Genomic DNA, 14,634 nt, shown 5'->3' on the forward strand with positions numbered 1-14,634 from the left:
TTGGGGCCTGCCCTTGCTGTGGGTCTCTGTCGGGGGTACTGGGTTGTGGGGACCCCCAGGCCCTGCACTTGCTGTCGGTCTCTCTGTCAGGGGAACTGAGTCATGGGGGTCCCAGGCCCTGCCCTTGTGGGTCTCTGTCAGGGGCACTCGGTTGTGGGGATCCCGGAGCCTGATTTCCTTCGTTCTCACCTCTTTCTCCTTCCCTCCCCCGATCTCTTCGCCAGCCCCAGCTTCTCTGTCCCTATCCCTGGCCTCTCTGTCCCCCACACTCCTCTCTACCTGCTTCTGTAATCATATTTGTTGTCCCTGCTTCAACCCTAAGAACTCATTGGCATGTGTGTCACATGTACGTAGTGTGTATTTGCTGTGCACCTATAGGGTCGGGCTTCTGGGATGTGAAGGTAACGGGGTGTGGTCCTTCCAAGCCGGTGTCCTGGTGTCAGCTGCCAACTCAGCCACCAAGTCCTGAGGAGCCCATGTGTCCTCGTGGTGCTTGGGCTGGACTCATGGCTCAGACTGCCTGCGCTCGGTTGACCGCCCGCCCTCGGTTTACCGGCCGCCCTTGGTTTACTGCCCGCCCTTGGTTTACTGCCTGCGCTTGGTTGACCGCCCGCCCTCGGTTTACCGGCCGCCCTTGGTTTACTGCCCGCCCTTGGTTTACTGCCCGCGCTTGGTTGACCGCCCGCCCTCGGTTTACCTCCTGCTCTTGGTTTGCAGCTGTGAGCGCGTCATGTGCTGTGTGGCCCAGCAGGCCAGTGAGAAAATCGACCGTTTCCGTGCTCACGCCATCAGCGTGTTCCTGACGCTCCTGCACTTTGACAGCCCTCCCATCCCCCACGTGCCCCACCGAGGAGAATTGGAAAAGCTGTTTCCCAGGTACTGTCAGGGCGTACGCCCCACGCGCTGGCTCCCAGGAACTGTCGGGGTGTAGGCCGCCCACACTGGCCCCGCAGCCGTGGCAAGATCATGGGCTGCCCGGCCTCCTCCCACTCTCTCTTGCAGGTGCGACGTGGCCTCCGTGAATTGGAATGCACCTTCCCAGGCCTTCCCACGCATCACCCAGCTCCTTGGGCTGCCCACCTACCGCTACCCCGTCCTACTGGGGCTTGTCGTGTCCCTGGGTGGCTTGACGGAGTCGACGGTGAGGAGGCATCGGGCTGGCGGGGGTGGGAGGTGGTGGCTCCAGGGGCACTTGGCGCTTGCTTGCTTCTTGGGAGTGTGTGTGGAGCTGCGCCTTTTCTTCCAGTGCTTTCTCTCTCTCTCTGGCATATTTGGTTAGGGGGTCAGGGGCCCAGCGGCTTCCTCATGACCCAGGAGGCTCAGGGCCTATGGGATGGTCGAGTCTGATAAAGGTGGAACAGCACATTGAGTGGGGGTCAGCAGCAGACTTTGAAGTGGGCCGGCTCCGCCCTTCTCCCGCAGCCGCAGCCCTGGAGCCCCAAGCGTCCCCTCGGGGTTCAGCCCTCCAGGACCTGTGTCTGATGCCTGCATGTGGATACCTGGGCTCCGCCCTCCACTTCCAGGGCTCCAGGCGCAGCTTCCCATTCTGTGGGGAGGGTCTCCAGAGCCTCAGTCACGGCTGAGCTGGGGAACTGGAAGGCCTCTCTGCATCTGGTCACTCGTGGCCCCTGCACCTTGGGTCATGACTTGCTTCGTGTGGCAACCCTGTGATAGCTGCTGCGTCCTAGAAAACACGTAACAGGACATGAGGTGCCCTCTGCACCATGCGGACACGTGCGGGGAGACCCAGGCCCTGCGAGCCGGGCCCCGAGACATTCTGCACACAGGGGAGTTGCGGGGATTATCAAATCCTGCTTCAGTGGGAAACGTGAGCGAAACCCAATGTGAGTGGCTGCAGAGGCCTTAGGCTGCGCTGCCGCTGCCGAGAGCTGTGTGTCTGCTTTGGGTGTCTGCGCCGTGGGTGCCTCCGTGCCGGCGTCCACCCCAGCCGCTGTGGGCCAGACCCTCACATCTCCGCAGCTCAGAGCAGTTCTCCGCTTTAGCAGATGCTTGGCCGGCTGCAGCCAAGCCTGAGGGGTGGCAGGCTGGGGGGTCCCGCTCCCTTCTGAGGCATCTCCGTGTTGCAGGTCCGGCACTCCACCCAGAGCCTCTTTGAGTACATGAAGGGCATTCAGAGTGACCCGCAGGCCCTAGGCAGCTTCAGCAGGACCCTTCTGCAGATCTTCGAGGACAACCTTCTGAATGACAGGTGAGTGGTGTCTCTGGCGGCCTCAGAGGTGTGAGTGGTGCTGGTGCCTCTCACCACGTTCCCTAGATCCCGGGGTCTTGCAGGGTCTGTCTGGGGTCTGAAGGGAGAAGCGAGACACATGCTTTACCCATTGGTGGCTCAGCGAGGAGGATGTGCCTGCAGCACATGGTTCTCTGGGCGGTCAAGCCTCAGCCCCTGCACCTCCTCTTCCAGTCTGCACGTTAGGCAGGGAAATGACTGTTTTGTGTACACTGGATGTAAAGGTAATATGAGTGAAAGGTGGTCCCTGCGTGTAGGAAGGCGTTGTGGCGAGCTCCTCCGGCTCGGTGCTCCTGGGGACGTGCTTGCGGACACAGTCACCCAGCGTGTGAGAGCGTTGCGTTCCTAAGGATGGAATGTCAAGTGAGAAACATGGCTGCTTTCTGGAGTTTCTGCCTTTACTTGGAGGCAGAGTATAGACCCTGTGGGCCTTGACCTCAGAATTGGGAACATCCTCTGGAAGGGCTGTTCCCGGCGTGTGTGAGGACGAGGACGTGGACCTGGTGTCCCCTCAGGCGGGGCCTCGGCCGCCTCTCCCATGAGAGCACAGATGTCGCTCTCAGCAAACAGGAACTCGGCCCAGCCATGTTTTCTTGTTATGACTATAATCAGCTGCACGTAAAGGGAGCAGTTCAATCGATTTTGACAGGTGTCCACCCTTGAAACCGTCCCCATTCACGATGGAGGGCTCCAGCCCAGGGTTTCCTCCTGGCCCTTCGAGTCGACCTGCGTCACCATAGCCTCAGCATGTGGCCCCCTGAGGCGTCTGGGCCGTGTGCCGGTCGCTCATTCCTGCTTGCTGACGAGTCGTGTCCATTGGTGGAGGCACCACAGTGCGTCTGTCTGTGGGCATTTTGGTGGTTTCTCCCTTGGGGCTATTGCTGGGAGAGCTGCGGGCAGTCAGTGTGTGCACGCCTGTGGGGAGGTGTGCACCGCAGGGCCTCCCTCGCCGTGGGCTGCGGATCCCAGTTCTCCTGCGTCCGTTGGCCTGTGCTAAAGCTCTCCTGAGGCTCCTGTCACCCAGAGGGAACCTCCCCAGGCTCCTTTTCTGTGGGGTAACTACCGAGGTGCCGCAGGCTGGCCCACACGGAGGCGAATGTCTAGCTTTGGAAAGCTGCTGGAGGGTTTCCGGAGCGCCCACGTGTCATGCCTTCCTGCTGCTGCTGTCTGAGGTTGCTCTCTCTGGCGCCTTGCTGCTTTATATCCTCTTTGGAGAAGTGTCTTCATTTTTTTCTGGTCTCCTTCCTGGACTGTTGTGGTCTGATCCTCCGTCGTCACACATGTGACTTGAGGATGTTTTCTCCCTGCCTGTCCCTTCACACACCGAGTGGGGGCTTACACTTTCCTCATGCCCCAGCATCTCCCCTTGTCCTCTGAGGCACAGATTTTTCTGGTGTGTCTGAGACAAGCTTGCCTAATCCGTGGTCACCGAGATTTTCTGTTTTGTCCTAGAAGTTTTATAGTTTTGGGTTGTGTATTTACACCTGGGGTGTGTCCTGAGTGAGGTTTTGTACGTGGTATAGCGTCGGCACAGGACCTTGACGCCCAGCAGTGCTCACCTCAGTTGCCGGGAGGGCTCCCTCTCCGCTGTGTTGCCGTTGCAGCTTTGTAAGAAACTGTGGGTTTACTTTGGAGCCTTCTGTGCCTGACATGTTTGCTTCGCTTTGCACCAGGGCTGTGCTCTTTCCATCCCTTCCGCTTTACCATCGTCTTCGAAGTTCAGTGTCAGCCTCCAGCCTTGTTCCTTCCTGCCACAGTTGTTTTATCTTTTCCTGAAGATTTGCGTTTCCACATACATTATAAAGGGGGCTTTTTGGTTTCCACAGTGGTGCCAGGGTTTCCACTGGGATCGTACTGACTCTCAGCCAGTCGGGGATGGGCGTCCTTGTTGCTGGTGTCCAGGGTCTCACAGCTCCTTCTCCCCTCAGGGTGTCCCTGCCGCTGCTGAAGACTCTGGACCACGTGCTCACCCACGGCTGCTTCGACATCTTCACTGCGGAGGAGGAGTGAGGCTCTGCTTTTCATGACTTCCTTTCTGATTAAGCCTAAGTAGCTCACGTATGAAAGAAAAAGTAATCAGACACAGAGATCAGAATTCCAGGAAATGATCTTGCAGTGTGTTCAGGGTCAGTTATGATGACTGTAAATACCGTCCTAACAACTGACCCTCAGAATAACACGGAGTAATGAGTCACATAGTGACATATTATGACTGTAAGTGCAGTCGACCCCATGTGGGGCTGAGGTGGGGCCCCCGCGCTGTACGGGGATGAGACTCACAGGGCAGAGGGCAGAGGCTGGTGACCCGGCAAGGACATGCACAGGAGATGGGAGCTCCTTCTGCGCCCTGCGGATGTCCCCGGCTGGCCTCAGCTGGGTTGTCGGCCCTGAGTGGTCATCTCGTTGTTGCTGTGTTTTCTTGCTTCATTGAATTTTACCGTGTTGGGCCAGTGTTTTTTATTTATTATTTATTTTTGAGACAGGGTCTATCTAGCCCTGTTGCCCAGGCTGGAGTGCAGTGGCACAGTCACAGCTCACTGCAGCCTCTACCTCAGCCTCCCAAGGATCTGGGACTACAGACATGTGCTATAGTCTGATGTATGGCTAGTGTTTGTGTTTGTAGAAGGGACGGGGTTTCACTGTGTTTCCCAGGCTGGTCTTGCTGCCTTGGCCTCTTAAAGTGCTGGGATTACAGGTGTGAGCCACTGCCCCGACCTGGATAGATTTGTATCTGGGGTGCACTGGGTCATCTGGAGACAGTGTGGTCTTTTATGGGGGGGGGGGGGGGAGTGCTTTTTGTTTGTTTGAGATGGAGTCTTGCTCTGTTGCCCAGGCTGGAGTGCAGTGGCTCGATTTCAGCTCACCACGACCTCCTCCCGGGTTCAAGCAGTTCTCTCCCAGCCTCCTGAGTAGCTGGGATTACAGGTGTGCACCACCATACCTGGCTAATTTTTTGTATTTTTAGTAGAGATGGGGTTTCACCATATTGGTCAGGCTGGTCTCAAACTCCTGACCTCAAGTGACCTGCCCACCTCGGCCTCCCAAAGTGCTGGGATTATAGGCGTGAGCCACTGCGCCCGGCTTGGGCGCTGTTCTTAAGCTGTCAGGTGGACCCAGCGCCGCTCTGGTCTCTGGGTTTTTCTGCCTCTTTAAGGTCTCTGCTCCCTGGCGCTTCCCTTCCCACCGCTGCTGGGGCAGTGCCAGGGCTTCTGGTCATCTTTTGGGTGGTTCCTCCCCAGCCTTGGGCAGCGTCCTCATACTCAGGCACTGGCTGACCCAGGCCCAGGTGAGTCCTCAAGGGCCCCCAGGAAGCCCCCTCTGGTGCTGAGAACCTGAACGAGCTCTGCAGACTCGGGGTTCCCCGCTTCTCACCGTGGGCTTCCCGCTGGAGCCTGCCACCTGCTGGACTTGGCTCTGCCTTAACCTTCGGGCGGGAGGCGGATCTTTGCTGGACGCTGCACATGTGTTCTAATCTGACAGCATCACAGGGTTTCCCCTTTTAGTTTGTTCATGGGCATCACTGACCTTATACCTGCTGTTGGAACCACCTCCATGTTCACAGGTGCACCCAGCTCGGTTGTGGTGTATTATTCTTTAATATAATGCTAAGTATTCCATTAAAAAAAATTTTTTTGAGACAGTTTTGCTGTTGTCGCCCAGGCTGGAGTGCATTGGCACGATCTCGGCTCACCACAACCTCCACCTCCTGGGTTCAAGTGATTCTCCTGTCTCAGCCTCCCTAGTAGCTGGGATCACAGGCATTCGCTGCTATGCCCAGGTAATTTTGTATTTTTAGTAGAGATGGGGTTACAGCATGTTGGTCAGGCTGGTCTCGAACTCCCGACCTGAGGTGATCTGCCCGCCTCTGCCTCCCAAAGTGCTGGGACCATAGGCGTGAGCCACTGCGCTTGGCCTAAAATATTAACATATATTTTTCCGGCTTAAAAATTTCAAAATAAGGCTGGGCGCCGTGGTTCACGCCTGTAATCCCAGGACTTCGAGAGGCCAAGGCGGGTGGATCACTTGAGCTCAGGAGTTTGGGAGCAGCCTGGCCAACATGGTGGAACCCCATCTGTACAAAAAATACAAAAACATTAGCCGGGTGTGGTGGTGCCTGTATTCGCAATTACTTGGGAGGCTGAGGTGGGAGGATGGCTTGGGCCTGGGAGGTGAAGTTTGCAGTGAGCTGAGATTGAGCCACTGCACTCCAGCCTGGGCAACACAGCCAGACTGTTTCAAAAAAAAAAAAATTTTTTTCCCCAAAATAGGATGGTAGAGAAAATACCTCCTGCCATGTCCTTCTGTGAATACAGCTCTTTGTGTTTCTCTCTCGTTTTGTCAGATTTCGAAGCGTGTTGTGGGCTGAATCTTGCCCTCATCACCCGCTTCATTTCTAGGATGCTTTTCGCTTCATTCTTTGTCTTGCTTCGCTTGACTTTGAACTGTATACTTTTTTCCATTCTTTTACTTTCAGTATCTTCGTGTATTTATGTTTTTGTACATCTCTCATAGAACAGTATAGTTTTGTAAAAATTCAGCCTGTAGCTTTTACCTGCGTCCTTCATGACCTTTATGATCCCCTTGGTTCTCAGTCTGCCACTCACAGGGCTTTTCCCTGTGCTGCGTTCCCAGCGCCCCTCCCTGCCCCCATCTGTGCTTTTTGTTGGATTAGTAGAATTGCTTTTGTCATTCCATTATTTTCATATATTTGTTTGGGACATTTTACTCTTTTTTTCTGTTCTGTTAACGCTTACCCTGGAAATTAGAAATGACACCACATATTCTTAGCGAAGTCCAGTTTTCAACATTTTTCCTTATTGGACAACAGCAAGGATATTAGAACATGTTGGTTCTGCGTGCTTCCGTCCTGAGTTATATGCTACTATTGTTGGATATTTTGTCTTGGATGTACATAGTTTCCTGTTCATTGTGGTATCGTGTAATGTGCGTTATTTTGAATTTTCCACGTTTTTATGCTTTCTTTGTCTCTCATCACTTACTGATTTTGGGACCCGCCCCCTCCCCCTGCATCGAGGTTCACATTCCCTCTCCCTACAGCACACTCCCTTGGATTTCCTCGAGTGGGGTCTGCTGCTGGTGAAGCTTTCCCATTTTATGTGCAGATTATTTTCAGAAGGTGTATAGAATTCAGGTGGCTGTTTTGTTTCAGCACATTAAAAATATTTTCCCACTTCCTCCTGGCTTCTGTTGTTGCTTTTGAGTGTCACCTGAGTCAGCCTGTGCTCCCTGGGAATGGCCTGGGTTTCCCGCCTCCTGCTCGGGTTTGCTCCTTCCCTGGCTTTTCTGTCATTATCACGCTCATGCGTTTCCCCCGTCACCCCCTCTGCAATTTTCACACGTCTTTTCCCTCTCTCTTTGCTTCATTACCTTTGGCCCACCTGCCAGCTGCTGATTCTCTCTGATGTCTCTAAATGACTTTGAACTGTGATTTGTGGAATTCTTATTTGGGAGTTTTGCGTCTTTTCAGGTGCAGGTTTTTTGTCTCGTGTGTTTCCATATCTGCTTGTCGTGCTTTCTGCTTGGCCGTTCCCTGCGGCCCTTCCTTCCGTGCCCGGTGTCCATCCTCTTGAACACTCTTCTCCTGCCTGTTTGGGTGTGTCTGAGCTGCAGCCCAAGCTGGTTTGTTTTCTTACTTATCTGCTATTGTGTACTCTCCGGACGTTGCGTTTGAGGGGTTCCACTTCAGAGCAAGCCAAGGCCTGGGCTAAGCCTGCGTTTTGGCAGGCAGGACCTTAGTTTGCCTTTTCTGGGCACCTGAGGGAGGGTAGCAGCAGCCTGGGGTCTCCTTGACCTACGGTCAGCAGTGAGGGTTTCCTGGCCTGTCGGGTGGCTGGAACTTGGCTGCATTCCCCCGAGAGGCAGGTGCGTGTCTTCTCCCTCTGCTCCCTGGAGAGGCCTTCTGGGTGCCCTCTCAGAGCTGCTCATCAGGGCTGCGTCTTTGTCAGCACCAAGCCTCAACCCTTGTCCCTGCTGCCACTGAAGGCTCAAAACAACACTGCACAGCCTTGTGTGTCCTCTGTGTGTCAGCAAATTCCCCCGGCTCTGCAGCAGCCAGGCCAGGCAGCCTCTGGAGAGGGCGGTGGAGGAGCACGGGCATCCTGGCTGCCGCTGTGTTGGGGATGGACCCTGGGGCCTGGGAAGGGAGGTGGGGGCCCCGTGGGGGCTGCTGCACCACAGGTGGGAGAGAGCAGAGGCCGGCCAGGTGGTGGCACAGCAGCTGGGGACCAGGCCGGCCTGTGGAGGTACCGGGATGGGGACCAGCGGACTTGCTGGCAGAGGGGCCCACAGGGCTGCAGGCTTCTTGGACTGAGCACTGGGAGGACGGAGTTGACCTTTGAGACAGAAAAAGTGTGCGTCCCGGGGCTGCCTGTGAAAGCTCATCTCTAAAGAGTGTGTTGTTCTTCCAGCCACCCCTTTGCTGTGAAGCTGCTTGCGCTTTGTAAGAAAGAAATCAAGAATTCCAAAGACGTCCAGAAACTGCTGTCAGCCATCCCCGTGTGAGTTTCAAGTGCTACTGGCCTTAGACGCAACGGCAGGGCGCAGCCTCCCTTGGCCGAGGGCAGGAGTCCGCGGCTCCAGGCGGGAGAGGAGCAGTTAGTGTTATCCCTCGAGCTAAGCTAAGATTGTGCGTTCCAATGTCCAAAGCAGTTGCAGTGGGAGGCGAGGCAGCCCAGGTGCTGGTGCCGGAGCAAGCGAGCTCTGCCCTGCTGCCCTCACGCTCTGCCCGGTGGGGAGGGGAGCCCCACAAAGGAGGTATGTGGTCAGGGGCTGCCTCCCCGATTCTGTGTGCCCAGGGGGTTGCTGTTGAGTGCCTTGCTCTGTGGCGCTCAGGTGGACACTGGGCAGGTGCGCCAGCCAGCGATAGGCACCTTGGCTGCTCTGTGGCTCTTTGAGGCTCGTGGCAGGGCGAGCAGCCTTGCAGGAGATCCTCTGAGGCGTCCTCACTTCCCACAGTGGGCTCTCCCAGTGTGACACTCACGCGTGTACAGGCACAGTGCACATGTGCACACAGACACACCTCTGGCTCAGGGCTCCGGTCCGCACTGTGCTCACGGATCTGCTCTCCCCCGGTCTCTGTGTGGGTCTTGGGGTCGGGGGCTTCCTGGGGTCGGCCTGCGTGGGGGCAGGGCTCACCCGGCCCGTGTGCTGCTCTCGGCAGGTTCTGCGAGATGGTGCAGTTCCCCGGCAACGTGAGGAGGAGCGCCCTCCTGCAGCTGTGTCTGCTCCTCTGCCACCGCTTCCCGCTGGTGAGTGCCTCCCCCGTTCATGTGTGTTTGCTGTGTGGACTCAAGCCCCTTGGTGACACAGAGGCCTTGGAAGGCACTGTTCGCTGCTGTGCTTTCCAGCCGAGCCCCCTCTGTAACACGCCTGGGTGATGTGCATCCCAGGCACGCAGCCATCAAGGGGCTCGGACGTCACTGTTCTGGCTTCAAGGATGGGGTGTCCGGCTGGCATTTCTATGGACACAAACCGAGGGGTGACCTGGCCATGGGAACTGGCTCAGGAGCTTCCGGAAGGATCCAGGCTGAAGTGGTTTAAGCACACCTGGGGCAGTGCCCTTCATCCCCAGCACTCCCCAGCTGTTAGACTTCTAGGATTTCTTTTCTCTTGGCTGCAAAAAAACCTCACATGATCCGAAGGTGACATTTTCCTAAAAGGCAAAAGTAACTTCACGTTATACAGCGGTTCTCGAAGCGGGGTGCTGGACCCTCAGCCTCAGCACCTCTGGGGCTTCCGCATGCAGGTTCCTGGGCCCTGTCCTGCTGACTCAGCACCTCCAGGGGTGGGCCCGGGGCTCTGACCACCAGCTCAGTGAGACGTGATGACCAGAGCACCGCTAGCAAAGAGAGCAGCTGTGATTGCTTCCCTGATGGAAAAAAGCAGGCGAAGTTGCTTCTCTGGAGAGGGAGCACGCTGGTTAACAGAGCATTTAGACAAGAATGATGTGATCTTCACTGCTGGGAGCCTGCAGCTGTGTGTCTGTGGAGGGAGGAGGTGGTTAATGGGCGTGGAAGGCGCCTCCTGCTGTGGCTGGGATGGGATGCAGGGTCAGAGCCCTCCTCCTGACGCCTTCCACTGACGGGGCTCCCTGACCTGGTCCTGTCGTCTCTTTGGGGTGGGGCAGTGGTGCTTCCCTCCCGCCAATACCCTGCGTCCCTGTCCCAGATCCGGAAGACCACGGCCAGCCAGGTGTACGAGACATTGCTCACCTACAGTGACGTCGTGGGCGCGGACGTGCTGGACGAGGTGGTGACTGTGCTCAGCGACACTGCGTGGTGAGTGAAGACCCTTCCTGCACAGCCACCCGGGCCTGGCACCGCCCCCTTCCCCACCATGTCAAACGGCCACCCGGGCCTGGCACCGCCCCCTTCCCCACCATGTCAAACGGCCACCCGGGCCTGGCACCGCCCCCTTCCCCACCATGTCAGCTCGTCTCTCCCAAAACCCTCGGATAGGAGGAAAGAGGGCTCCCAGGCCTCGACAGCCTCTGCTTGGATTTTACGAGGCAGCAGTGGTGCGGTAGCCGAAACCTCAACCACCCTGTCCCTGAACACTGTCGGGTGTCAGAAACACAGCAAAGCCATCCATCGTGCCACCACAAGGCTGTGTCTGAAGGCCTGGCAGGTACTGCTGCCCCAGGCGCCCCCCAGGGAGGGCCTCTTGGGCCTCTCTTCAGTTTTCTTGGAATAGGCCGCGTGAGCACCTGTAGGAAATCAAGAGGCACAGGCGGAAACAAGAAAAGATCTCCCCACGCCTCTGCTCTGATGTCCACCCCCTTCCCCGGGGCCGGGAGACCCTCAGGAGGCCACAGTGCCACTCTCCACGTTCACTGTGGCAGGCACAGTTTCTTTACCACGTGGGCTGGTTTCTTTACCGTGGGTGGATTAGAATGGCAGTTTTGAAAGATGTGTCTGTTGAGTTGCGGGGTAGGAGGGTCTGAATGAGAGAGCAGAGTGGGGAAAGTGCAGGCTTAGGTGTCCTGGGCCAACTGGTGTGGTCCTGGGAGCAGCAGTGATGGTGCCTTACACACGGGGGCATGTGCACCCACGCTGGCTCACACACATGCTCACTTGCACACTCACCTATAAAAGGGGAGCAGTCTCGTCACCCCGTGTTGGAGATCAGGCCTGAAGCACCCAGAGGCTGTGTGGGCGTCCCCGTGGCACACCCGGGATGGTGGAGTCCCAGGTGCTGCTGAGTCCCAGTCGGCTGCTCTGTTTAGAGCGCCGACTGCGAGGGCCTCCGTGCCGATCTCAGTGCGTTGCTACAGGTCTGTGGGGTCCGTGCCACCTGTTGAAGCCAGCAAGGACGTAGGTGACGTTCCCTAGGTGTCTCCTTGGAACAGTGACCTTCCGACAGGGCTGGGTTCCCATAGAGCTCAGGTGCCGGGCAGCTGCTGTGGCCTCGGAGGACAGAGGTGGCCTCTCCAGGGCTTCCCCGAGGTTTTCTGGTTTGGGGAGGAGTGAGTGTCTCTGCTCCTAAACAAACACGTGGTCCCAGGAGAGGAACCAGGAGCAGCTGGGCTGTCTTCTCAACATCCATTGAGAGATTGGCCGTCTTAACTACTGCTCTAGAGACACGTTTTTAAAATGATGTTTTTAGAACACCAAGGTGCATTCTGGATCAGCTTCTAAAATAATTGGCTTTAGGACAGTGAAGCAGCCAGGGGTCCCGAGCGGGCTGAGGCCTCCAGCAAGGCTGGGCCAGGGCAGCCTCCTTTCCTCACGTCGGGGAGGGAGGAACTAGCAGGGTGGGCCTGGGGGCTTCTCCTATAGTTTAATCCCCTTTCTGTTAAAAAAATCCTTAGAATTTAAAGAGAATCTTTTAAATTACAAATGAAACACATGCCGCAGACATCTCCACAGCATTGGCATTGCTAGAATTTTTATTTGGCATCAACAGCTGAGTTAAAACTTCTAAAATCCTTGTCAGCCCTTCCTTGGCCTCACTTGGTCTGTCCTCCTGCAGCCCTTGCACTGGGCGTGGGCGTGGTCCTCCCCGAGGGGCGACCCTTGTTGGGAAGGAACCGTCCTGCAATTCTGGAAGGGTTCAGGCCTGAGGCCCTGTTGGAGAACAGGCTCCGGAACCGTCCTGCAATTCTGGAAGGGTTCAGGCCTGAGGCCCTGTTGGAGAACGGGCTCCTGTGATGGCTTTTCTGCCCTCAGCCTGGCTGCAGATATCTGGGGTGAGGTCTCCTTTCCCCGATTGCTGCCGTGGAAGCTGACGTGGGGCCTCTGCACACCTGAGGTTCTAAGGTGGGCACTTGAGAGATTCGTGGCTCCCTCTCCTCACAGGGACGCGGAGCTTGCAGTCGTGAGAGAGCAGCGCAACCGTCTGTGTGACCTCCTGGGTGTGCCCAGGCCCCAGCTGGTGCCCCAGGTAACGCTGTCACCTGCACAGCATGAGGCACCTGTGCTTCCCTGAGCCCTTGAATGTTCTGGGGCCAGCGGCTGTGCTCAGCTTCTGCCAGTGCATCCACACGGTCCATTCCCTCGTCTCATGTCAGGACCCCTGGGATTACAGGACCAGCAGAGCTGCCTTCTCTGCCCGCATCTGTGGGTCCCTGTGGCGTCTAGGCCACTTGCTCTGGGGCATGTTTGGGGGGCTGGGGTTGGGATCAGCTTGATCCAGGCTCCTCATGCCTGACCCTGGCATCTGTTTGCACTCCCAAGTGCCAAGAGTGCCTCCCTACTCCTCATCTGCCTCCCACGAGTGGGGCCAGGGCTGGGTGAGAGGCCCCCAGAAGCTGCCCTGTGCACCTCGCCAGCCCGTCACTCTTCTTCTAAAGTAACAAAAACAAGTGCCTCAATTCTCACGGGGGCTGGGGCCCAGGGTTGCTGTCCTGTCTCTCTCGTTACCTGGGTCGGCCCTTTCCTCTCAGCCCCCTTTCATACGGCAGGAGGGGAGGAGAACCACATCCAGATCCATGGGGGCAGTGGGGATGGGCTGAGCACCAGGACACAGCCTCCCGCATTTCTGTGTGTGTAAAGGCTGAACTCAACAGCAGACTTTGGAGTTAAATGTGCTTTTTGCATTTTTATTAGGAAAAATTTCAAACGTGTGAATGCAGGTTAAGAGCAGTGCAGCGAACCTCCCTTCCCGCTCCCCAAATGGGGTGCCGTTCCGAGGACACGTTAGTCATGAGCGCCTGTCAGCCACATAGCTCAGGCTCCCGCGCGTGGGGGAAACGGCACAAATACAGTTTCCTGCAGGAACCCAGTGTCAGTCCCCACACAGGGCCCAGAGGGGCGAGGGTCCCCTGGCTGGGAATGGTGTGTGATGGAGCTGACCAGCCTGAGCTTGTCTTGTCTCTTCTGCAGCCTCACGCCTGCTGAAGCCAGTCCTGGAGCCCGTACCTCACCCCTGCCTGGTGGGGATGTCTTGTTCCTGAGGGAGGCCGGTGTGGAAAGCCTGGCATGGTGGTGCCTCCAGCTGTTGAAGGGTAGTGCTGGCCCTCGGAGGCTGGCACCAGCTGACAGCTTTTCCTCTCTGTACCTGCCCTCTAATGACCTGGGGTGGATGCCTCTGCCTTCACTTGAACACAAATGTGCTTCCTATAAAATCATGTACCAAGAAGTTCCTGCCTTTTGTCTCTGAGCCTGATGCGTGTAGGGTGATAGAGGGGCTCACTGCCCAGGGGTCAGCCAGAGGGGGTTGGGTTCCACTCCTCCTGCCTGGAGACCAGGCCCCCTTCTCGCCTGGTGCTGTCCCTGCTGTGGGAGACGTCTGGCCACAGCTGATGGTCTGCCCAGTCTTGGAGAGAGATGTTAAATCAGAGGTTCAAATGCCAGAGAACTGACAAGCCCTGGTGGCAGGCATGGTCTAGAGTGCTGCGCAGATGCTGTTTCTGGGACCATCTGCCTGGTGGGGGTGCTGTCCTCCCGCCTGTGCACACGTGAGCATCGTGCATGTGGTCCCCTGCAGTGCAGGGTCACTGGTTGGTGGGTGTGCAGACCAGCAGCTTCACAAATGTCTGCTGCAAGGGGAATTGTCAGAGTCCAATGTGTGCCTCTACAAGAATATGGGAAATACAATTCTTGAAACGATTACACTGTCTTAGGAGAGCCTGGGCAGAGTCTACACTTGGGTTTTTAAGCAAAGGGCAGGAGGCTACCTTTGTCTCCGTGTCTGAGCTCATGCTGATCCATCCCAAAGCTGGTGAGGGGAACGTGTATAAAAATTTCACTGTGGTAGCAACCCACACCCACCTACCTGGGACCTGTGCTGTGCTCACAGGGCTGGAGGTGCAGAACCACCGCCCCACCGCCAGCAGCACGCAGCACCAAGGCAGCCTCAGGTGTGGCCACTCGGAGGCCCGAGGGCTTGGGTGAGCAGTGCTTTCCCTGGGTGAAGAGCCCAGGGGT

The 14,634-nt window shown here is 56.9% G+C and overlaps 3 protein-coding genes across 6 annotated transcripts in view; 2 read left to right on the forward strand and 1 right to left on the reverse strand.

Moving 5' to 3' along the window:
- TBCD (tubulin folding cofactor D) overlaps window positions 1-13,846 on the forward strand; it is a 183,903-nt gene extending 170,057 nt beyond the window's left edge. For both annotated transcript variants that reach the window (XM_008013393.3, XM_073005522.1), the window contains exons 31-39: window positions 718-876; window positions 1,003-1,141; window positions 2,088-2,209; window positions 4,177-4,254; window positions 8,677-8,766; window positions 9,429-9,516; window positions 10,436-10,545; window positions 12,565-12,649; window positions 13,591-13,846. In XM_008013393.3, the coding sequence (XP_008011584.3) occupies window positions 718-876; window positions 1,003-1,141; window positions 2,088-2,209; window positions 4,177-4,254; window positions 8,677-8,766; window positions 9,429-9,516; window positions 10,436-10,545; window positions 12,565-12,649; window positions 13,591-13,605 (886 nt within the window). In that variant the 3' untranslated portion in view covers window positions 13,606-13,846. The remainder of the gene's footprint in view (window positions 1-717; window positions 877-1,002; window positions 1,142-2,087; window positions 2,210-4,176; window positions 4,255-8,676; window positions 8,767-9,428; window positions 9,517-10,435; window positions 10,546-12,564; window positions 12,650-13,590) is intronic.
- Window positions 11,455-14,634, reverse strand: part of B3GNTL1 (UDP-GlcNAc:betaGal beta-1,3-N-acetylglucosaminyltransferase like 1) — a 137,777-nt gene continuing 134,597 nt past the window's right edge. Inside the window, exon 15 of one of the 3 annotated variants that reach the window (XR_012088961.1) lies at window positions 11,455-11,560. The gene's annotated coding sequence lies outside the window, so the exon portion shown is untranslated. Of the gene's footprint in view, window positions 11,561-13,279; window positions 14,282-14,634 lie in introns of those variants that run through there. The other 2 variants (XR_005238826.2, XR_005238824.2) reach the window with 2 other exon arrangements.
- LOC140708743 (uncharacterized) lies at window positions 12,656-13,258 on the forward strand. The gene is given in 4 exon segments (XM_073005525.1): window positions 12,656-12,810; window positions 12,813-12,937; window positions 12,939-13,020; window positions 13,023-13,258. Coding segments are annotated over 4 exon segments (582 nt in total). The 5' UTR covers window positions 12,656-12,671.

Source organism: Chlorocebus sabaeus, chromosome 16, assembly GCF_047675955.1.
Source record: "Chlorocebus sabaeus isolate Y175 chromosome 16, mChlSab1.0.hap1, whole genome shotgun sequence".
Classification (NCBI taxonomy): domain Eukaryota; kingdom Metazoa; phylum Chordata; class Mammalia; order Primates; family Cercopithecidae; genus Chlorocebus; species Chlorocebus sabaeus.